The sequence below is a fragment of the Vipera berus genome (assembly GCF_964194415.1).
Source record: "Vipera berus genome assembly, chromosome: 11".
NCBI classification, from domain to species: domain Eukaryota; kingdom Metazoa; phylum Chordata; class Lepidosauria; order Squamata; family Viperidae; genus Vipera; species Vipera berus.
In genome coordinates this window covers 4,990,890-5,012,892 of record NC_138214.1, presented here as the reverse complement: position 1 = coordinate 5,012,892, position 22,003 = coordinate 4,990,890, and the positions used below count along the sequence as shown (strand labels likewise).

General features: G+C 41.7%; 1 protein-coding gene across 1 annotated transcript in view; it reads right to left on the bottom strand.

The window, feature by feature from the left end:
• GRIA3 (glutamate ionotropic receptor AMPA type subunit 3) overlaps window positions 1-22,003 on the bottom strand; it is a gene marked incomplete at its 5' end in the record, with an annotated part of 118,856 nt that overhangs the window by 23,938 nt on the left and 72,915 nt on the right. Inside the window, 6 exons of the mRNA XM_081336513.1 lie at window positions 4,784-4,982; window positions 14,745-15,121; window positions 18,925-19,131; window positions 19,624-19,731; window positions 20,264-20,368; window positions 21,262-21,429. Coding sequence (XP_081192639.1) covers window positions 4,784-4,982; window positions 14,745-15,121; window positions 18,925-19,131; window positions 19,624-19,731; window positions 20,264-20,368; window positions 21,262-21,429 — 1,164 coding nt within the window. The remainder of the gene's footprint in view (window positions 1-4,783; window positions 4,983-14,744; window positions 15,122-18,924; window positions 19,132-19,623; window positions 19,732-20,263; window positions 20,369-21,261; window positions 21,430-22,003) is intronic.

Genomic DNA, 22,003 nt, shown 5'->3' with positions numbered 1-22,003 from the left:
AGGCAGGAAACCCTATACCATTTCAGACAAACGGCTGTCCAATCTCTTCTTAAAAACCTCCAGTGTTGGAGCATTCACAGCTTCTGTCTCTTTTACACACACCCCATAGCTGTATAACACCTTGAGGAAGATGAGTTGGTTGGATTACTCCAAACAACTCAGCATTCTCAAAACACCTAGGTGAATCGTCATTATCAGAAGAGGGACTGGTCATGGTGGGGTGGGGGGGGAGGCTGGGATGCGGGGAAACATGGTGGAAACATCTATTTTGCGTGGGAAACTCAGTCCTAGGCTGACTTTACTGCAACCAACATTTTTTAATAAAAGAACCTACCACTTCAGTTAAATGGAGTCGAGGGTCTTTCTTTGCTAAGAGATTGGATCTGGGCAGGTCTGACAGATATGGACGGTCTCATCATTTCAGTCACCAGCCACGCCAACAACAGCACATTTGTATACCTGCTCTTTGTGCCCTGATCAGTGTGTGCTGGAGGACCTCACAGCAGTGCGACAGAATGCAATTAACGTTGCTAGTCCCTGGGCAAGTTCTGTTTTAACGTGCACACACTTTAATCTTGTAGTGTATATTTAAAACTTTACATCACATAGTATGCCTTATTGGAATGCTTCTGACATGAATGAACAAGCATACTAGCCAAAGGAACCATTTGCAAGTTTTAAAGCTTAGGAAAGCAACTGACCATGGGTCAGGCTTAAGGATGCCTACTTTGTCAAATACAAAGCCAACGTAGGCAGACCCGTGAGGGCAAACCGTCTGAAAGCCATGATGGAAAAGGAGCTTAGAAAAAAAGGAAAGAAAAAGATTTCCTTGTCAAGGCCCAGATTACAAACTTTATCCCATTTTCAAAGAGATGCAAATGTGTTCTACTCTCCATCGTGTCAGGACAAAAGAGAGGTGAAATCAAGCTGAATATTGACATCAGCTATTGATCACAATTAATAGCACACCTTCTTCGTAAATGTTAAGAGTTCTTTGCTCTGGAAATAGACACGAAAATAGGAGTTATTTGCAATGTCTACATTTTCCCGGAAGATCGAACGGTGAGAATTCAGGACACACGCTTGAATGCCTGACCGACAGCATTTCGATTCTATTGGCTGTCGTTGCATTAGAATGATGGGAACGGTGCCAGCCATGGAAAACAGGTTGCTATCTGGATCGTGGCCCAGGACTGGGGCAAATAAAATTCATTACCATCTGTTCATTCAAAATAAATTGCTGGGGGGAATCTCATCTCAACTGTCTTTAATTCTTCTCCTTAAAAAAAAACCACAAATAATTGACAAGTAACAGAGAAGACCGCTACTGTGGCCTTTCTAAGATGACAAGGTTGGATTATGCTTCTGCCAAAGCTGGAGAAGATTTATTTATTTATTATTAATAGAGTTTTATCCCACCTTTGTTACAGGATAAGTAACTCAACGTGGTGGACATAATAGTGCTCCTTCCTCCTCTTATTTTCCCCATGACAGTCCTGTGAGGTGGGTTGGGCTGAAAGAGCAGCTCTGGCCCAAAGCCACCTAGACAGCTTTCACGCCTAAGGCAGGACTAGAACTCACCAGTTCCTGGCGATTGGTTCAAAGTTACCCAGCCAGCTTCCATTTTATGGAAGCCTTGTTCTGGCTGTCCTTTCTTTCTTTCTTTCTTTCTTTCTTTCTTTCTTTCTTTCTTTCTTTCTTTCTTTCTTTCTTTCTTTCTTTCTTTTTGCCATTGACCCCATGCTTATTCATACTCAGTTGCTGTCATGGCTTCGGGGTGAAGAACTCAGCCAAGCCTTGGTAAAAAATCCTTGATTACGATGAAGTCGCTCAAAATGGAAGGAAAGCCATCAACCTCTGGGATCATGTGCTAGCCAGGATGGCCATAATAGACCGGCTACAGTTAAAACTCAGACGATGATCTTCCTGTAGCCTCTGCATTGTCTTAGCTGTACCAAGCTGTGAGACTTCTGGAGGGACCAGAGACGGTAAAATTAGAAACAGTAGCAGGCTGGATGGAGCTAAAAATGCCTTGGCTTAGCCAACCATAAACCTTTAATAGTTCACAAAGAGACAAAAACTCTTATATTAGCAACTAATTCAGTTCGTTAACTGCATGTGTGGAACTCTCCAAGGTCCTGAAAATGCCATGATTTGCCGGAGCCCAGATGGTTATTTCTTCCATTCACTTTGGATACGTCTGCATTATATTGACAGAAACATCTGTTCTCTAAGGTTGCTGCCTCAATTCCGTGCACCAGCAGTGCACCAAGATGTCCTGATCAATCAATCCAGAGCCAAGTTTACAGTCTTTTCACAACAGATGCTGGAGGCTCTCATTTCCTACGTCCTTGTTTGTTCCCATCTCTCCAGAAGGTGTGGAAGGGTTTCTCAACCTTGGCAGTTTGAAGACATGTAGACTTCAGCTCCCAGGATTCTTCTGCTGGCTGAGGAATTCTGGGAGTTGAAGTTCACACGTCTTCAAGTAGCCAAGGCTGAGAAAAACTGATGTAGAGGGCTGACACAGAATGATAATTAAAAAAATCTGCAGTGAAGTTATGGAATCATAACCAAGTCATCTATACAGCTATGGGGTGTGTGTAAGAGAGAGAATGAGAGGGCAGAAATCACCCAGAGATGCAATGCCTAGAAGCATCTTTAGGACATTTTCCCAATCACAGAATTATTTAACTCTCTAGTCTACTATTTAGAAGATATAGCATGCCAGACATGCTAATTTAACCAGAAAAGGGTTTGGGTCAATTTAGGGCTAAATGTAATCCCTTCCATGTTAATTGTCAAGAACATTTGACCTGTTTGTATGTCACTTCCACAGTAATCTCACTAACTGTAAGAATGTTGTGCAAACACACTCATGGATATAAATACTTAGCTATCTTCATTGGTATTCTCAACCATGCCAGAAAAGTTGCTATCTGCTAAACATAAGTAGTGAGGAAAAGGGACAGAAGAGAGACAGGCAGACTATATGCCTAGGCGGGCAACATGAGGCCTTAGAAATTGTGTAACAACAAAAACAATCACAGCTTGGCTTTCCCCTCATATGGAGTCAAGTGCACTAAAAAATAAAGCGCGGCGCACACACATGCGGTTCCAACTCAGTCTCCATCCCCAGGAAATGCTTGGTGTAACTGCAATGGAATTTGGAGCACCCAAACGTGGCCTGACCCTGGACTGTCAGACACACAGAGACTTATTTTAGCTCTGCTGTCAGACCAAATTAATTTCAACGCTCTCAAGAGAAACTCCAGGCTGGATTCCACTCTATTTCCCTTTACCCATTATTTCGAATTCCAGATTCTCCTTGCTCGAAGGGAAACTGCCTCAATTCGATTCAATTTAATAGTGCAGCCATGGGCCAACACATAAAATTAAACATTCAAATAAAGCAAAACTAAACGGAACCAATACAAGAAGACATAGCAATATATTACAATTAATGATGTAATCAATGGGTGACCAAGGTCTGCCTAGTTTTACAGACAGTGTAACAAAAACTAGCTAGCTTCAGAAAATACTGAATCATATTGACCTGACAATAAAAATACATTGAGTATAGTCTAATGCTGGATAAAAACATGTAATAAAATTAAGTATAAAAGATTATTTAAAAGATCTAAAGTATTCGTGTATCTTTCTGTCGAATCCCCAATGCTGCTGCACAGAATCTAGCCACCTGCACCATGTTGTTGTTTGAAGATAACGCTTGGGACGTATTTTGCTTTCCTTCAGTAGGTTTGTCACTGAACTAGAGCTCCACTCTTACATACTCAGTCCTTGTACAGAAACTCAATCGCCATTTTGATAATTTATCTATTTATTAAATCAATTTATATAGTCATTCAGCTCAGTACATGACTCAATCATGCTGCACTGCCTATAAAGGTTGTATTGCATGGATTCACTTCCCACCTCTGCATATTCAGTATCAGTCAACACTGAGTTCTTGTGGTTGCCCAGATGCTGCTCAATTACAGGGGTCTTCAAATTTGACAACTTTAAGATTTGTGGACTTCAACTCCCAGAATTCCTCAGCCAGCAATGCTGGAAGTTGAAGTCCACAAATCTTAAGAGTTGCCAAGTTTGGAGTCCCCTGCTGAATTAGCTATGGTCCCTCATCATAGGCCAGGCTGTGGGATTGCCAACACTTGTTCCAACACTAGACATTTTTAAGAAGAGATTGGACAACCATTTGTCTGAAATGGTGTTTCCTGCCTGAGCAGGGGGATGGACTAGAAGACCCTTCCAACTCTGTTATTCTATTCTATTCTATTCTATTCTATTCTATTCTATTCTATTCTATTCTATTCTATTCTATTCTATTCTATTCTATTCTATTCTATTCTATTCCATTCCACTCCACTCCACTCCACTCCACTCCACTCCACTCCACTCCACTCCACTCTACTCTATTATTTCTATTCTATTCTGTTCTACTCTGTATTTCTATTCTATTCTATTCTATTCTATTCTATTCTATTCTATTCTATTCTATTCTATTCTATTCTATTCTATTCTATTCTATTCTATTCTATTCTATTCTATTCTATTCTATTCTATTCTATTCTATTCATCCCATAATTCTATTCTACTCTACTCTACTCTACTCTACTCTACTCTACTCTACTCTACTCTACTTTACTCTACTCTATTCTATTCTATTCTATTCTCTCTTCTGGACACCCACAGCACGCTCAATCTAACGGCTTTGCAAAGACCCCCAATCCGGACTTCAAAACATCTTGAACAAATGAAAACTTACTCTAAAAAATTCTTTGGTTGAGCCGGAATCTAAGGTTCCATAGGCGATCTCAGTCTGCTTAGCCAAGTCTTCAGCACTTTCAATAGGGGACACCATCCTTTCCACTGTGAGGAAGGCAGCCAGGTTGGCAGTGTAGGAGGAGATGATGATGAGGGTGAAGAACCACCAAACGCCTCCGACGATTCGCCCTGAGAGAGACCTAAGAAATCGGAGAAGTGGTTACTTTGCTATAGGCTGGTTTTGGGTCTTCCACAGGAAGAGAACTTTCCATGGGGTCCAAACAGGAGGGGAATGAAGAGAAAGAGAACCAACACTGGTGTTATTGGAGACTAGAAACTCACCGAGCATTACATTCGTGGCACGGAAATGACACATTAGGCAGTCCTCAATGTACGACCACAATTGAGCCCAAAATTTATGTTGCTAAGTGAGACATTGGTTCCATGGGTTTTGCCCCCTTTCTTGCCACAGTTCTTAAGTCAATCACTACACTTGTTGAGTTAGCAATACAGCTGTTAAATGAATCTGGCTTCCCCGTTGACGTGGCTTCTCAGAAAGTCATAAAAGATGGTCACAAGACCCCGTCATCAATATCAGTCCATTGCCAAGGGTCTCAAGTTTTGATCACATGACTGTGGGGATGCTGCGTGGGCTGTAATTGTGAAAAACGTCCCTAAGCCACTTTGTAACTTCGAACAGTCTCTGAAGGAGCTGTTGTAAGTCAAGGACTGCCTGTGGTTTAAGCCTAGCCTAAAGGACAAAATGGAGATGCTTGCTGCCGCATAGTTAATGGTTGTATTTATCCAGTCTGAAGTGTAGCCAACCCAGGTCATTCACCTATGATCAGTGGTAGGATTCAAATAGATGAACAACCAGCTCTCTGCATGGTGGCCGCTTCCGGAAGTCCATTCTGGGCCTGGGCAACAAAAGAAATTAGCTACTGGTTCTGCCGAAGTGGTGAGAACCGGCTGAATCCCACCGCTGCCTATGATTTCATGCATTGTGAAAAACCAGAAACAGAGGAAAATTGAATAAACCAAGAGTCGGCTAACCATGGCCTAAAAAATTGGGCAACATGATTGTACCTCATTAATAGGATATGTCAGGTTTTGCTTTTATTTCTGCCAACTTCCGGCGTCCCGCTTTGCTTCTGAGTGAATCTATGCGGACTCCAGTCCTATTGGCTGCTACAGCACTTCCTGTCCCCTGTTAGCCTTATCAGTAACGCGGCAATTCCCTTTTGCCCTTTTATGCGTTAAAAAAAGAAAAGAAAAGAAAAGCAAGATTTGTCTGCCATCCAAGTTTCTGTCCCATTGATCAGAATTCTGCATTCTTTGGCAGGGAGAGATGCCAGAGCCCTTTGATGTTAATTAGAGTGCGCCTGTCTGCAACTCAAGACTGCAAAGCACAAACCTCTATAATTTATAAATCTGATTTACGAGGTAGTGACCTAAGCCCAAGACTTCCATTTCAGCTGGCAGTTCTCGCAGGAGACATGTGCAAAAAAAAAAAGTCTTGATTTCCTTCTGCAGTACAGTAACTACAGGTTTTTGTTTTTTGTTTTTTAAATCAAGGCAAGGTGGGAAGCTAAAGATGGGCCATTTTTCCCGACTGTTTTACTGCGATGAATTCGGGCCACATAGAATTCCCTGAAGAATCAGGTCTAGGAAAAAGGGAGGAATGGGGAGTCTGTGAAATGTTCTGTAGCTACTGATGTGCTGGGGGTCTCTCTCAGCCCAACCTATCTTCCAGGGTGGTGACTATGGTTGTTTTTTCCCCCAATACTTTTATGAAGGAATATAGACTGCTCAAAAAAAATAAAGGGAACATAAGATAAAGACATCCTACTATTAAATACAGTACATTGTGTTGTTTAAGTGTTCCCTTTATTTTTTTTTTGAGCAGTATATTAAACGGGTATAGAACTAATGCAACATCACAGCAGAGGAATATAATGTATGTTTTGACTTGTGTTTGTTTTTTTTTTTTTAAAAAAGTTAATTTTCCCTAATGAAAAACATTTAAAAAGAGTGCAGAAGGAACACACACACACACACACACACACACACACACACACACAGAAGAAAAGAAAAATATAGGATTCCCCCCGTCTTTCCTAGCTAGTATATAACCAACTAACAACTTATCACTGCCTCTTAAAATGCAAATAAACATTTTTTCCCCTTTATATTTCACCCCATTTTCTTTAAGCCGACTTCTAAGTCTTCGGCTCTCCTTAGTAACTGGTAAAAGTCTTGCAGGATTGTTTTGACGAAATTCCCAACCGCTTAACTATGGCCTGTGAGCCACAATATGAATCTGCTTAGTTTTATTCTGCACTCAAGTATGAATATATTTAGTTTTATTCCGCACTCGCAATATGGAACTGAGAAAAGCCAGTTGTTCCAAGTGGTAACTCTTACGGCCCCAGTGTATTAATTATATCGTGCATGATCCGAAGAGACAGATCTCTTTAGATCAAAAAGACCTTTCCTAAAACAGTTTTAGGATCACCCGAAGGAGGCTTTACACAACCTTTCACCGCAGCATCCATTACTTAGCATGATACCAGTTGGGTTTTTTAAAAAAAGAAGTAAGATCTAAATATCAATAGCAATTAAAGGATTGATAAAGGGATTTCAAAGATAACTGCCAAATCAAAGAACAGAGAGAGAAACCCTGAGAGAAAGATTTAGGCTGTTGTGTGGAATTGCAATATTAAGATGTTATCAATGAGGACAAAACCATAGCATGTTACAGCAATTGTTATTGATAGAAGAGAATATTTGTAGCTCAGGGTTGAACTGAGAAGTCCTTCCTGTGCTTTCTTGCCAATGTTTTATTATACAGTTGGGTAACATCATCAGTCCTAGAAGAGGGTGGGGTTTGTGGAGGAGGAGGAGGAGGAAGAGGAGGAGGAGTGTGGGATCCATAGTGCTCTCTGAGCTTGGTTGTTTTCTTGCAGACATTTCATGACCCTGTTAGGTAACATCATCAGTGCTAGGAGCGAGTAGTGGCTTGCCCTTGCATATAAAACGAGAACCAAGGACCCCCAATGTATCTCTTGGGTTACAAAACAACAGCAAGAAAACAACCCAACTCAAAGAGCACCAAGGACCGCAGAGTCATTGTTATACTCTCTTTCCACAGTAAATTACTGGGAACAGCATGATATTCTAAATCACCAGCACGCGGACACAATATTTCCATCTCTGAAAGTTGGCTTTGGGCTCTCCCCTCTAATTCCCTTTGCTTCTACTAAAGTCATCAGACACGGGACCTGGAGACCAAAAACCACAATGGGGTTCCCATCATGAATTGCAGAGACTGCAAAAGTGTAAAGATACTGGCGGGGAAGCTAAGGAAGACGCTCAAACATCTCTGGGATCAAAATACAGGTGGTCCTCTACTTACAATCAGTCGTTTAGTGACCGTTCAAAGTTAGGACAGCCCCCCCCCCAAAGGGACTTATGACTTGACTTCTGAGGTCAGCACACCGCTGTGGTCACATGATCACATTTTGGGCCTTCGGCAACTGGCCGGCATTTACAGCCATTTACAGAATATACAGTTCTGCCATAATTAAAAATGTAAAAATGTACATCTGTTAACTCAAGGCAAACTAAGCTTTATGGAACTTGGTAGCCAGTCATAAAAAAATAACTTCCTGTGTCTTTCTTTTTTCCTTTAATTGAGCATTAAGTGCAAATTCCATCCACATAAACCACCATCATATGCTACCACAGTCCTCTGTAGATGGATTTTTCAGACTGTTTCTATTAAACACTGGCCAAGAATTAGTCTATAATTATCAATTCAATAATGATAATTATTGTTCCATGTAAAGCTTAGCTAGGAGGGCTGTTTTGTTGACTTCTCCATCTGGCCAAAGCCCTAGAACTGCCTGCTCTCCCACATTCCAATGTTCAACACTCCTGCCTCTATTTAGTCTCTGGACCCAGGCAAGGATCAGAGCAGCCAGCTGAGACACCCAGATAATAGGCCAAAGTGAAAATAATCATAAGTATGATCACATTACACATTGAACAGAATGATGCCTAATGTTTCTGAACCAGATTTTATAGTTTTGGAAAGACAATGGTTTTGTTATGTCAATAAATAAGAGATTTCATTTCTTTCTTTTGCTTGGAGATAATCCTACCTATTCCAGCCTATTGTTCAGGGCTCTCTCCTTCCTTCCTTCCTTCCTTCCTTCCTTCCATCCATCCATCCATCCATCCATCTCTAGCTAGCTAGCTAGCATCTAGCTAGCTAGCATCCATATCTAGCTAGCTAGCTAGCTAGCTATTGTCTATCATCTAGCTAGCTATCATCCATCCATGTCTGTCTATTATCTATCCAGCTAGCTAGCTAGCTATCATCTACCTATCATCTAGCTAGCTATCATCCATCCATCCATCCATCCATCCATTCATGTCTGTCTATTATTTATCTATTTGTCTAGCTAGCTAGCTAGCTAGCTAGCTAGCATCTTGTTGTGCATTATTATTTGTGATTAAGAGATCTATTTTGCACCTAACCAGAAAAAGATATAGATATATTCTTGCAAATATACAACTTCCAGCCAATGGGGAACAGCTAGAGTCAGCCACCAACTTCAAGGACATCCATTCTTCACAAGGTCATACAGAGACTTTGGACTTTTCTTCTCAAACCTCCCCCAAGGGGGTGGCAGAAAATGTCCCATCCAGTATAAAAACCTGAGTTCACTAAATTTGTAAAAAATTAAGGCTGTGTGGTACTTCACATCCAAAGGCTAAATGATGGTTCAGAGTATATGGGGCCAGGAAGAAAACACTTGTCTGCAATTCCATAAAGTTTTTTCCATAAAGTTTTTTCAAGGTTGACTCAGCCTACCATCCTTCCGAGGTAGGTAAAATGAGGACCCAGATTGATGGGGGCAATTAAGCTGACTTTGTAATAATGCCGCTTGGATGTGTGTGTGAAAGCCCTAACAAGCAGGCATATACATAGAATGAAGGCTACTGCTAAGCTTGTAAGCCGCCCTGAGTCTTCGGAGAAGGGCGGGATATAAATGGAATTAAAATAAATAAATAAAATAAATAAATAAAGTGAATGTATCTTTCCTTGAGATCGTGCCAAGGGTAGCTGCCTTGCAAAGCTGCAGTTAGATGGTATGTGAGCTGGTGTGTGTGTCTGTGTACCCCCTGCACTCTGGAGCAGCTTCCTCCTTTGAATCCCAAAGTGCCACACAACCCACTTAAGGCTTATCTTGAGACACTAGCAAAAATCTTACCAGGTTTTATGTACTGAAGAAGAACACGTCAAATGGAAACCAACCCACTGAGTGCCCACAGCTTTCCACATGATGTCCTATGCTTATTTTCCCGGTCCATTAATGGCTAAGCACATGGGCAACAGCAATTTAAAATGCTAGCGGTACACATTATCTTTAGAGCAAGCAAACAGCAAAATTGCATTTGTGGTTCTAGGATTCAATTGCAAAGCATCCATGCACAAGGAGAAAGCTAGAAGTTGTGCTCAAACAGGAGGGAACAATGGCAAAATTTTGGTTGGAAAAGAACAAAGCACACAAACAAACTTCTTGGAGCTGGCTTATGTCTGTCAGGTTAATTTGCTCTGTGCATTATTTAAATCGGTGTTTCTTAATCTTAGCAACTATAAAGATGCATGGACTTCAACTCCCAGAATTCCCCCTCCAGCAAATGAGAGTTGAAGCCCTTCTGTCTTAAAGTTGCTAAAATTGACAAACATTGATCTACAATGAACACTGATGGGAGTTACAGTCTACATGTCTTAAAACTGCCAAGTCCTAAAAATACGGATTGAAATGTATATTGTTTATCATCACTACAGAGACAAGATAGGTTTGGAGCCTCTATTAATGATTGGAGGGAATGAGATAACTATCACTAGATATCCTCCCTCCTATAGTCCACAGTTACCAGAAGCCAAGAGAAAAGTCATGTGTGGATCATACATTTTGCAAGCACCTAGACTTCCAATAAGATTTAGCAGTTTTGGACTGCATGCCCAAAGAGGCTGGCCAAGAATCCTAGCCAGGAATCCTGGCTTGGAGGATTCCAGTGTTACACTGGGACCACAAGAATCACTTGAAGAATGTTCATGGCTTCTGCTAGATCTCTTCACAACAATGTAGTGTTCAACTTCAGCTGAACCCTGGCCTGAGTGTCTTGGGTTTGGGGGAACTACCAACTCCAAGGTGATGTCGTCTTTGATCTTGGATGGGGTAGCCTGACTGACCCAGTGTGCAATTTGAGAGTCTTCCTGGACTCACAACTGCACAAGGAGAAGATGGCCATTGTGACTAGGAGGATTTTTGCACAGAAGTGGACAGAATGCACCAGTTGCCTCTGTTCCAAGTTTAGGAAGTTCTGTTTGGTCACTCATGTCCTAGTCACCTCCAGATTGGATTATTATAATGCGCTCTACGTGGGCCTGCCCTTGAAAAGTATCCAGAAGCTTCAACTGGTGTGGGATGCAATGGCGTAGACAGTTCTAGGTGCTTCCAGTACAGCACATGTCACACCCCTGCTCCATAAGCTGCATTGGATGCCAGCTTGCTTCTGGGTTCAATTCAAGAGGCTGGTTTTAACCTTTACAGCTCTTCATGACATGGGGCTGGGTTATCCCCAATTGCATCTCCCCAAACCATCAGGTCTGGTAGAGAAGGTATGGTTTGGATCCCATCAACTAGGAACTTACACTGGGTGGATCTAAGAGGTTGGCCTTCTCTGGTGTTGCCATCCACTTTATGGAACATTTTCCTCTGCCACAAAGTGAGATTTAGTTTCAGACATTCCAGAAGTCCTTCAAAATTTGGCTATGTCATCAGGCCTCTGGGATTAGTGACACCTTAAGATGGCTCCACCGTTGTGGTTAATGTTTACACTCTCCTGTGCCGGATGGTTGTATTTTTAATGGTTCTTTTTAATAATTTTGTGTATACACTTATTGCTTTGTTTTAATAGTTGCACGCAGCCCAAAGTCACCTCGTATGAAATGGATAGCCATTTAATTTACTCAGTAACTAACTAAATAAATGTTAACTGTTAAGAGAAAGAGAGGGGAAGATTGTAGGCTTGGCAGAGTCCAGTCTAATTGAATACAATAAAAAACAAATGTTTCTAAAAGGTCAAAGTGGTGGGGGGGAAGGAAAGGAAAGCCACTGGCATTGCACTTCTAAGCAGGCATGTTAGGCCTGGATAAACCACACACACACTATGAGTATGTGAGCTCTTTGTGAATAACAAAAAGACTGCTTCGAATACGGCAGCGTTTATCCAAAGACACAGTGGATTAAACTATACCTATGATGGGAAAAGAGGATAATCCCAGTTCATCAGTTTTGCTCCTAAAGATTGAAAACTCAAGGAACAATTATAGAGTGGCCTATTGCTTACTGATGTAGAACATACTCCGCACTGACTGGGATTCCAAATTAAATCCGGGTTTTAAGAAAAGTCTCCACTCAGAGGAGAGACTGCAAAACATTGCATTTATGGAGGGGGGGGAAATGGGTCAAAGGAACAATTTAGTTCAGGCTAACCTTAAAGTTCTCCACAAAAGTTTGTCTGTGCTTATTTCACTACTGTAGAAAAAAAAGTAAAGTCACTTATTTCTGCAAACACTACTCCACTAACTTGTAAAGGACCCAAAGAATTGTGGTAGTATCCACGCAATCCTCATGCAACTAATCCAAAGTAGTTGTAATGGCATCTACTGGCTGAAATGTACTTAATCCAGCTTCTGACTTCCCACAAATGCACAATCGGATACTTCTAAACCAACATGAAGACTTTTTGAACAAGCTTCTCCAAAATATACAGTATTTCCACACTGCCATCATTTCTATCCTCCCCCAATCTTCCAAAACAGCTTGAAAACAGCCCATAACCCTCTTCATGGTCCTTCTTCTAAACTGTTTGAAAAACAGTTGAGCTTCTGGGAGAGGAAAAAGCTAGGAGTGAGGCCAGACCTTCCATGGGTCTCGCAGGACAAAGTGCAAAACTTTGCTGCAATGCCAAATAGTCTGCATTGGCCAGTAACTAACTCAGTTCCTGGATCCAGCTGGTGGCATGTGATGTGACAGACTGAAAACTAATTTTGAATGGGTGGACAGATCTCAAGTGGAAGCGGCCAGAGATAGCCTGCCTTTGAAGTAGTCCTTCATCTTGTACGGCAGCGTTTCTCAACCATGCCCATTATAAGACGTGTGGACTTCAACTCCCAGCATTCCTCAGCCATCTTGAGTGACCCAGGTCATGCTGCCTGGGGAATTCTGGAAGTTGAAGTTCACACACCTTAAAATGTCCACGGCTGAGAAACATTGTCCTGCAGCTTTGCCCTTTGACGGCTGCCTTCCAAACCAACAGACTCTGCTACAAGGACCCAAGCCAAGAAGATGAGGTTTGCACAGCGCCATGTACAAATAAAAGAAAAGCAGTTGATTTAAGAGCTCCAAATAAATTTCTATTATTCAGAAGGAGAGCCCATTTTTAACCTCATTCAAGGTTGCCTTTTTTGGACCTGCTAAATTATCCCCTCTGGAGGCTGAACTCTGTCCTCCCATGAAAAAGGGACTGATAATAAATTATACAGTGTTTCTTTCAACATGCTAGACTTTGGTTCTTTGCTGGACCTTCCCCACTGCTATTGTATTTTTGGCTCCTTGACCTTTGCTGGGGTAATTGCCAAAATCACACTGTAGAACACACAAACACATACAGAGAAAGAGAGAAAAAGAGAGAGGGAGGGAGGGAGGGAGGGAGGAAGAGACAAAATGTGTTTGTGTGACAGAGAGAGACAGAGAGAGAAAGTGTGTGTGTGTTTGTGTGTGAGAGAGTGAGCGAGAAACACAGAGACAAAGGGGGACAGGGGGGGGGGAACCAGCACAGAATTCAATACATTACAATTCTCTGAAAGGAGATCTATGGAAGAATCAGCATGCTCCGAGTGTCAGGAATGATACAAATCAAAGACAAAAAGGTCAATGACAAGCAAAGCATCTGACAAAATTAAAACAAGCAAAGAAAAACCCACAGAGAAGGAGCGAAGAGGGTAGCATGGGCAGCAACGAACCAGCATGGCACGGGTATGTCTTAATTTTAAACGCTGTTACAACATGTGAGCTCTATCAAGCATTAGCCATCGTCTTGCAAAGCAGAAATCAAAGTGTTACATGCACCAAGCGGATGACCGTAAAATGAGCTATGCAGCAAAAACACGGTAGCTCTCCAAGCATCGCCAAAAGATGTAGAAAAAGAAAACCTGATGCATTTTACAGCCTCGACATGGTGGATATAAGTTCTGGTCATGAGGCACGAGAAAAAGGAATTGTTTCGCCATATCCTCGGTGACGGCAGCTTGACAGAGGTTGCTTATGTCATGGAAGGATATACAGGTAGTCCTCGACTTACGATCATCATTGAGCCCCAGATCTGTGGCTAAGCAAGACAGTTGTTAAGTGAGTTTTACCCCCTATCACACTTTTTCTTGCCACAACTGTTAAGTGAATCACTGCGGCTGCTCAGTTAGCAATACGGTTGTTAAGTGACCCCAGCTTCCCCCTTGACTGTGCTTGTCAGAAGGTTGCAATAAGGGGGTCACATGTCCCCGGGACACTGCGACCGTCATAAACATGAGTGAACTGACGAGCATCTCAGTTTTGACCCCGTGAGCGTGGGGACTCTGCAACAGGGTGAAAAGCGGTCATCAGGGAAAGTGAAAAGCGAAGGCACGGAAATTGTAACTCCGAACGGTCATGAAATGAACGGCCGTAAGTCGAGGGCTACTTGTATTAGAAAGAAAATTTTGGAGAGCCATTGAGTGACATCTTGGAGAAACGTATATGCACCATGGTGATCTCCCAACAAACCATAAAATGCAAAAAGGTGACGGGTGTTACGAGAAGAATACGAAAGAAACCAAAACCAACCTTGGAGAAATATCACATCCTTGCTGCATAAAGGCACCCAAGGAAAACCAAAGGCTGTTAAATATTCCAAATTCATTGGGAGGATCAGGAGGATTTTGAGGGTCCCGAGGCTCTTCCTGGTTATCTTCCAAATGCCACTCGTAAGGACTGAATCGGCTGACTAGAAACAGAACTACGCTGACGCCAATGTACGCAAAGACTATACACATCCAAATTTCATAGGCCAAAGGATCCAAAAAGGAGAAGACCCCCGGTTTAGATTTCTGGGGCTTCTTGATCATGATAGAAATGCCCAAGCTCATAAAAGGTTTGGAAAAATCTATGACTTCTTCTCGGACCAGGGTTATGGTCAGTGGGGCAACAGCTATATCTGCTCTCTGGAAAGACAGAACACAGACATTAAAAAAAGTAAATAAATAAGAAGAGAAAATTACAGCAAGATATCTTTATTCACACAACATCAGCCCTCATTTCTCTGACAAGGGACTCCACAGCTCTTGAGCACGCTCTACCTCAGGGGAATGCTGCTCTTGCTTGGTTGACCATCTGCGGTTCCTTATGCTTCCTGCTTTGCGAGGAGGAACTCAAGAACTCTATATGTCTCTGACAGATTTGTAGACAGCACGTTCTACTCTAGTGATAGACTGGTCAGACCAAAGATCTAAGAAGCAGAGGAAGAAGAGGTGACTATGTTTCTGCCTCTGCTTATGTGCGTCCCAAACATGGCTGGGTTGGTCTTTTTTTATTATTATTTTAGAAACCAAGAATTCTGGAGGGCTGGAGTCCTTAGCTTCATCCAACAACACTCCTCTCATGGTCTCATCTTGAGCCCACTGCAGAAGAATGAGGATGGGGGAGGACTTGACCTTAGAATCACCCAGGGCTGAAGATAACCAGCTTGATGAAGTAGAAGCAGCCATGGAAGGTGCATAACCTTGGAGAGACGTGCAGCTGAGAAAGCCAGCTCCACCAATTCCCTTTGCCATACTGCCACAATAAATTTATTTTACTTACTTATTACATTTATACAGTCACCCATCTCAAACCCTTTTGGAAGTTTCCGCCACAAGTAATTAGTCCAACTTTCTACAATAGCAATTCAGCAGATGTAAAAAATACTGGATGATGATGTTGAAACTATCTGGGCTTTTGTTTTGTTTTTGTTTTTGTGTGGTTTTTTTGCCATTTGGACTTCATTACTTCCTGTTCTGGACACCTTAACTGCTCCACTTAGACTGTGGGATTCCTTATTTTAATGCCTTTTGTTTTTAAGCAAATGGCCATGGGCAAGCAAACATCATGCATTTATGATTTCCTTCCCTCGGCCCTTCCCCCATTCAAGAAACGTACGAACAAATCTTTAGCTTAGTTAAAACCATCAGGTTTTCTGCTCTGTTCAGCAAAACTTGGCAAGGCCACTCACAGGCGTTTGGCAATTTTGTTGTCCCCATAGAGAGAAATGGAGGAGTGCAGTCAAGCCTGGGCTCCAAGTAAGGCGTTCCAGAATCAGCCTTCTGACTTGGACTGATCTCAAAATGAGTCCTGAGAGTTTGGGGCTAAGCCAAATCACTCTGTGAAACTTTGGCCTTTGTACAAAAGTTTAGTTAGCTTATACAGCCTTCTCCATTCACAGGATACATCTGCTGTGGATCAAAATATCTCAGATGATATCGCGAGTTGGATCATAAGAGGAGCTTACATACCTTCCAAGGAAGATTAAAAGGGACCGGGACCAAAAGGCAATTGAAATTTTCAGAACTCGAGAATGAGATTTAAGGTGGGAACTAGAACTCACTGGCTCCTGGTTTCTAGCCTGGTGCCTTAACCACTAAACCAGCCTGGCTCCATAGCCTATTAAATCTCGCTTGTTTTACCTAAGTACAGTGAAAGAGATTTTGTTGCAACACAGCTTTACTAAAGTGTACATCAAATGAAACTTAAATCGCACCCTTCCTGTTGGATAAGGACAATGTTAACAACAACAACCAATTAAACAAGAGCCTCTGCTGAATTTAGCTTGTTAAGAGTATCGGGTTGCGAAGTTTACTTTAGCTTTCCTCATGCCCTGAATATTTTTTGCAAGCTACTGCACATCAAAGTAACGCAAATTACTCATGGAAGGGGGGAAAGGGAATAGGAAATCTTTTGCTTCTGCTAAAGAAAAAAAACACCTCGCCATTTTATTATTAGAGGAAGTGCATTTGTATGGCCTAGCTTGAACCTAAAAACAATTAAATATCCTCTAAATATATCTATCAGGGCAGGCCTAACACTAATCATCATCATCATCTATTACATTAATAGGCTGCCCGGCTCCCATGATTCTGAGTGGTTAGGAATGATCTTAGAAGATGCTCTACAAAATACTTCCACTGAGTAAAAATCTCTTCTTGTTGATCATACATATGAATAAAGATACAGAAGATCAGCTGTACTTTGCAGTGCAAAGACTACTAGATAAAATGGGACTTCTTTCTTAGTCAACACAGATACAAGATCTGTTAGGATATTAAATTTAGTAGCTGGAACAGTACAATGGGTGAGAAGACACAGTTGTAGTTGATTGGTTGGAGATTGTTGGCTTCTGAATGAGGCAATCTATGTTATGGTTGGTTACTGGGTGTAAAGGAGGAGTTTCTGTTTTTCCCGCCTTTTTTCTTTAGTGTGCTCTGTAGGCTGTTTTGTGAGTTACCTCACGATTTACCTCATGAGAATGTAGTGATGCACCTGACTCTCTTCTTTACTGTAAATATTGCTGTAAAATGTATTTATTTATATAAAACTACAAGTTTGCATCAGTGTCTCTGACTTCATTTGGACAGCTGCTGGACAATTTTTCGACAAAATCTGATTGCATGCCTCTCTCTAAAGTACTCTGCAGACTTTTTCGAAGGCTGCGATGATTGAACGGCAGTCCATGCAGACACAGCTTCCTGATGTGCACACAGAAACAATCTGAATGGTGACATTCGGTACAGCGAGGAATTGCTTTTTCACACTGAGCGAGAACATTTACATCACAAAAACTCCAGGTGTCTTACAAATCCTTGCTGGGTGAGATCAAGCTCATATCACTCATCCCCCATTTATGGAGCCAATGTCAAGTTCTTTGAAGTTAAATATCTGGCCAAATATTACTCAGCACATTAACCCAAAGCCTAGCATACAGCATTGACTTCTCTGACTATTCTAATTCCTCAAGAGCCTGGATGTCAAGGTAGCGTGCCCGCTTTTGCTTAGCTTAACACCAACATCCTTACAATGTTAAAAGCATCGCTTGTGTTGCGCATCCTGCCTTTAGAACAAGCATCTGTTTCTTTCATGTGAGAACCATTTGAACAATGCTAAGAATATATTTTGCATGACAGAGTTTTCTGCTTGAAGCAAATACCCTATATTTTGGCACTGAAAATGCCAGGAAGGGAACCTCAAGCTATGCTATCAAATGCACTACTGTGGGAAGGGTTGAGCCTTCTCTTAGAAGTCACAACCAACCCAAAGATGAATAGAAATGCCACAAAGCTGTGGAATAACTGAACAAAGATTCTAAAGAGACGTTATTCTTCTGTCGCTCACACTTAAACAATGCCAAGAGCTGTTTAAGGGGAAGAGAAAGCGAAGCACAATTAATACAGAAGAACATAGGAAGGTGGGAGTAAGATACGGCCTTCTTAAAATTCTACATTTCATGTTTCAGCTGCCCACCAGTGACCAATTCCAATCCTTCATTGCCAATGAAACAGTGAGATTTCAGATCACAAAATCTCCTGTTCTCACCGTTAATTCCAGAATTAAAAGGGAGCTGCTACAAAGAGAATTTCCACACTCAGAGTTCCTTCAGGGCAGCCACGGAAGAGGAAATTCTTGCTAGAATTCCCATTATGAATTCTGAACTCTTTAGGGATATGATTAAATGGCTTTCAGCAAACCTGCTTGTTTCAGCTGGTTGACCCCACTAACTAGCGAACAATTGAAATCACAGAGCTAAGGACACCCATAAGGATATGTACCATCTCCATATTTAGGCATCCAACATAATTTATCTAGTTGGGTTTTGCTGGATATTATTGCGTGGTGCATCTAAGGAGCTTTGTGAAAGAGACCAAATGGATAGGAAATCCACTTAATTGGTATAGTCATAAGACAAAAAGTAACAAAACCACAACATACAAGGACTTACCCCATAGACCAGCTCACCCACCATGCCATTCCACATTTTAGTCTCAGGATCCTTTGCTCCATACTTCCCATCAGGGACAATGGACAGGACATATTTAATCCCAACATGTTTCGCAATTTCGTAAGCAAGGTCAACACAATAGCCTTCGTATTTCTCATTCCCTTCCTTCTGATCAGGAGACTGCTTGCGCATCACATAGGGTGCTTCCTGGAAGATGACACAAGGAGAAAATAGGTTAGAAGGAGTGGGGGAATACCTTCAAATGGAATAAACTTAGAGTGAACGGGGAGAAATCCAACTAAAGAAGCTGGAAGACCCTAGAACTAAGGAGAAATTTCCTTTCCGGTGAGAAAAAATAGTCAGTGGATCAGCTTGCCTCCTGAAATTGTGGGTGCTTTATTGCTTGAGGTTTTCATGAAGAGATTGGACAGCCATTTGTCCAGAATGGCATAAGGCAGGGGATTGAATTAGATGATCTCTGAGGTCCCTTCCAACCCTGTTAATTTTAAACTATAAGTTCAAACATAAATGGGTTAAGGAAAACCTGATCTGTCTGGAAAACCAAGTGGTGAGTAACCAATCCATATCATTGTTCAAAAACATACATAGGCCTGTGTGTCCGGGAAGGCACCAGGAGCTGAGTGTGACCCAAAGGTATCAAGGTGAGATAACAATGGCTAAAGGGAGGTGACAACTTACAAGGATGGTAGTCACCACGATGGTTCTGTTCTCAACTGAGGATGTATCATTGGAAACACTAGGATCGATTGCAGGCACAAATCGCTCGTATTCATTCCAGTAACCAGCCTATAGTTGAAGAGAGTGTTGACAAGTTAAGATAGTGAATTTGTGCTATTTATAGATAGATAGGTAGATCAGATAGATGATAGGAGAGAGAGAGAGAGAATGAATCTATGACAGTTGATAGATGATAGATGGATTGATGAATGGAGAGATAAATGATAGATGATAGTTGGATTGGATGGATAGATAGACTAATTAAGATATATTTATTGATAATGGATAAATAAATAGAGAGAGAAAGAGAGAGAGATGATAGATGATAGATAGATAGATAGATAGATAGATAGATAGATAGATAGAGATAGATAGATAAATAGATAGATAGATAGATAGATAGATAGATAGATAGATAGATAGATAGATAGATAGATAGATAGATAGATGAGACAGACAGACAGACAGACACACACACACACACAAACACACACACACACACACACACACACACACACACAGAGAGAGAGAGAGAGAGAGAGAGAGAGAGAGAGAGAGAGAGAGAGAGAGAGAGAGAGAGAGCATGAACACTATGGCTTACCTTTCGTGGCCCGCCAGGTCTCATTTCATACACATCAATTGTATAATTGGTTCTACGTCCGTAGGTGTCAAACTGGATATTTCCTGTCATTCCTTGAACCTGAACCTTGACAATGATAAAGTTGCAACATAACAAGATACAGAAAGCAGGAAAGAAATTGGCATCCGTGCATTGGCCAACATGCAAGAACCACGGTTCCATAAAAAGTCATTTTTCAGCATAGTATACAAAAAACATTGCATATTAGATAGATGGATCAATCTACAATTAGTAAATAAGTAAGATAAATAAATGAAAAAAACTAAAGGTTCTGACTAGAAAAATATAGGTTGTCGACCATCCAAATAAGATGATGTAGTGCAGGATCCAATCTGAGTTGTTTACTGGGACCCAAGGTTTATTCTTCCGAGCTTTTAGACTCATGCTGGAACCCATAATCAGGGAATTTCTCTCTCTCTCCAGAATGTGGGCACTGTTGTATTTATATGGTGCCTGGTTGTGTGTAGAACAGCCCAATGCACACATTCTGGAGACAGAGAAGTTCCTTGTGGATGGGCTCCAGCTCAAGCCCAAAAGCTTGGAAGAATAAACCTCCAGTCCTGGTGATCGACTCAGATTGGATCCTGCAATATTATCCTAGGACATGTACTTTTACCTTCATTCACAAGATGATGTAGTGTAACTGTATGTGGGAAAGACTTTGGGAGAAGAGGTAATGCCTAGAGAACTGTCAGATAAGAAATACCATAGCCCAGAGCTATATAGTGGGCAGAGCAAGAAGCTCAGAAGGGACCCTCTCTAAGTTCTCAGACTATAAAGTTGGTGGTGGGAGAATTGTACCCAATCACTCAGGGAGGGTTTATTCTGAACTTCCTGCTCTCCCATTATGCAGCTGTGGGCTATGCTGTCTCTTATCTGATTTTTCTCTGTCTTTCTCCCTCTCCCAGGGTCCTTCCCACTTACCAATACAGAGAGATTGCCGTTGCTTAAATCCTCACCATCTTCAGTGCTCTCTCAATATCAATCCCTTGGCTCCAAGGCACAGCTGGGTTTGCTAAACAATCTCCAGCACTTCCTCTCCGGGATACATCTACCCGCTGCCTTCGGAGGTACCGGAACGCTTCCGCTATAACAAGGATCGCATCATGGGTCAATGCAGATGTATACTAAAAGAGATGTAAAAAAGACAAGTAAATGAACTTCATCCTGTAAATGTTCCAAGTCTTTTTTTCCCCCTCCTTAAACAATGTTGAGTAACAGAGCCATGCTGGTGCAGTGGTTAGAATGAAGTATTGCAGGGTAACTCTGCTCACTGTCAGGTGTTCGATCCTAACTGTCTCAAGGTTGACTCAGCCTTCCATCCTTCCAAGATCAGTAAAATGAGGGCCCAGATTGTTGGGGACACTAGGCTGTAAACTGCTTAGAGAGGGCTGTAAAGCACTGTGGAGGGGTATATAAGTCTAAGTGCTATTGCTAATATCACAATGCCTGTGTGAGTCCTATAAGCTAGACCAGACTTTGAAATTAACACCATATAAGTCTGGACTGTTTTCATTGGAACAGAATCTTGCAAATCTGAATGTGCTCCCCATCTCCTTTTCTTGGTCTTTGTGTGAGCAAGGGAGGGGCATATCCAAGACATTTTTCAGATAGCAGGTTCAAGACGACAATTACCTTGGAAACACCTCTCCCTCCTGTCCTTCAAGGCCTTTCCCTATACCCTTTACATCTGTTTAATTT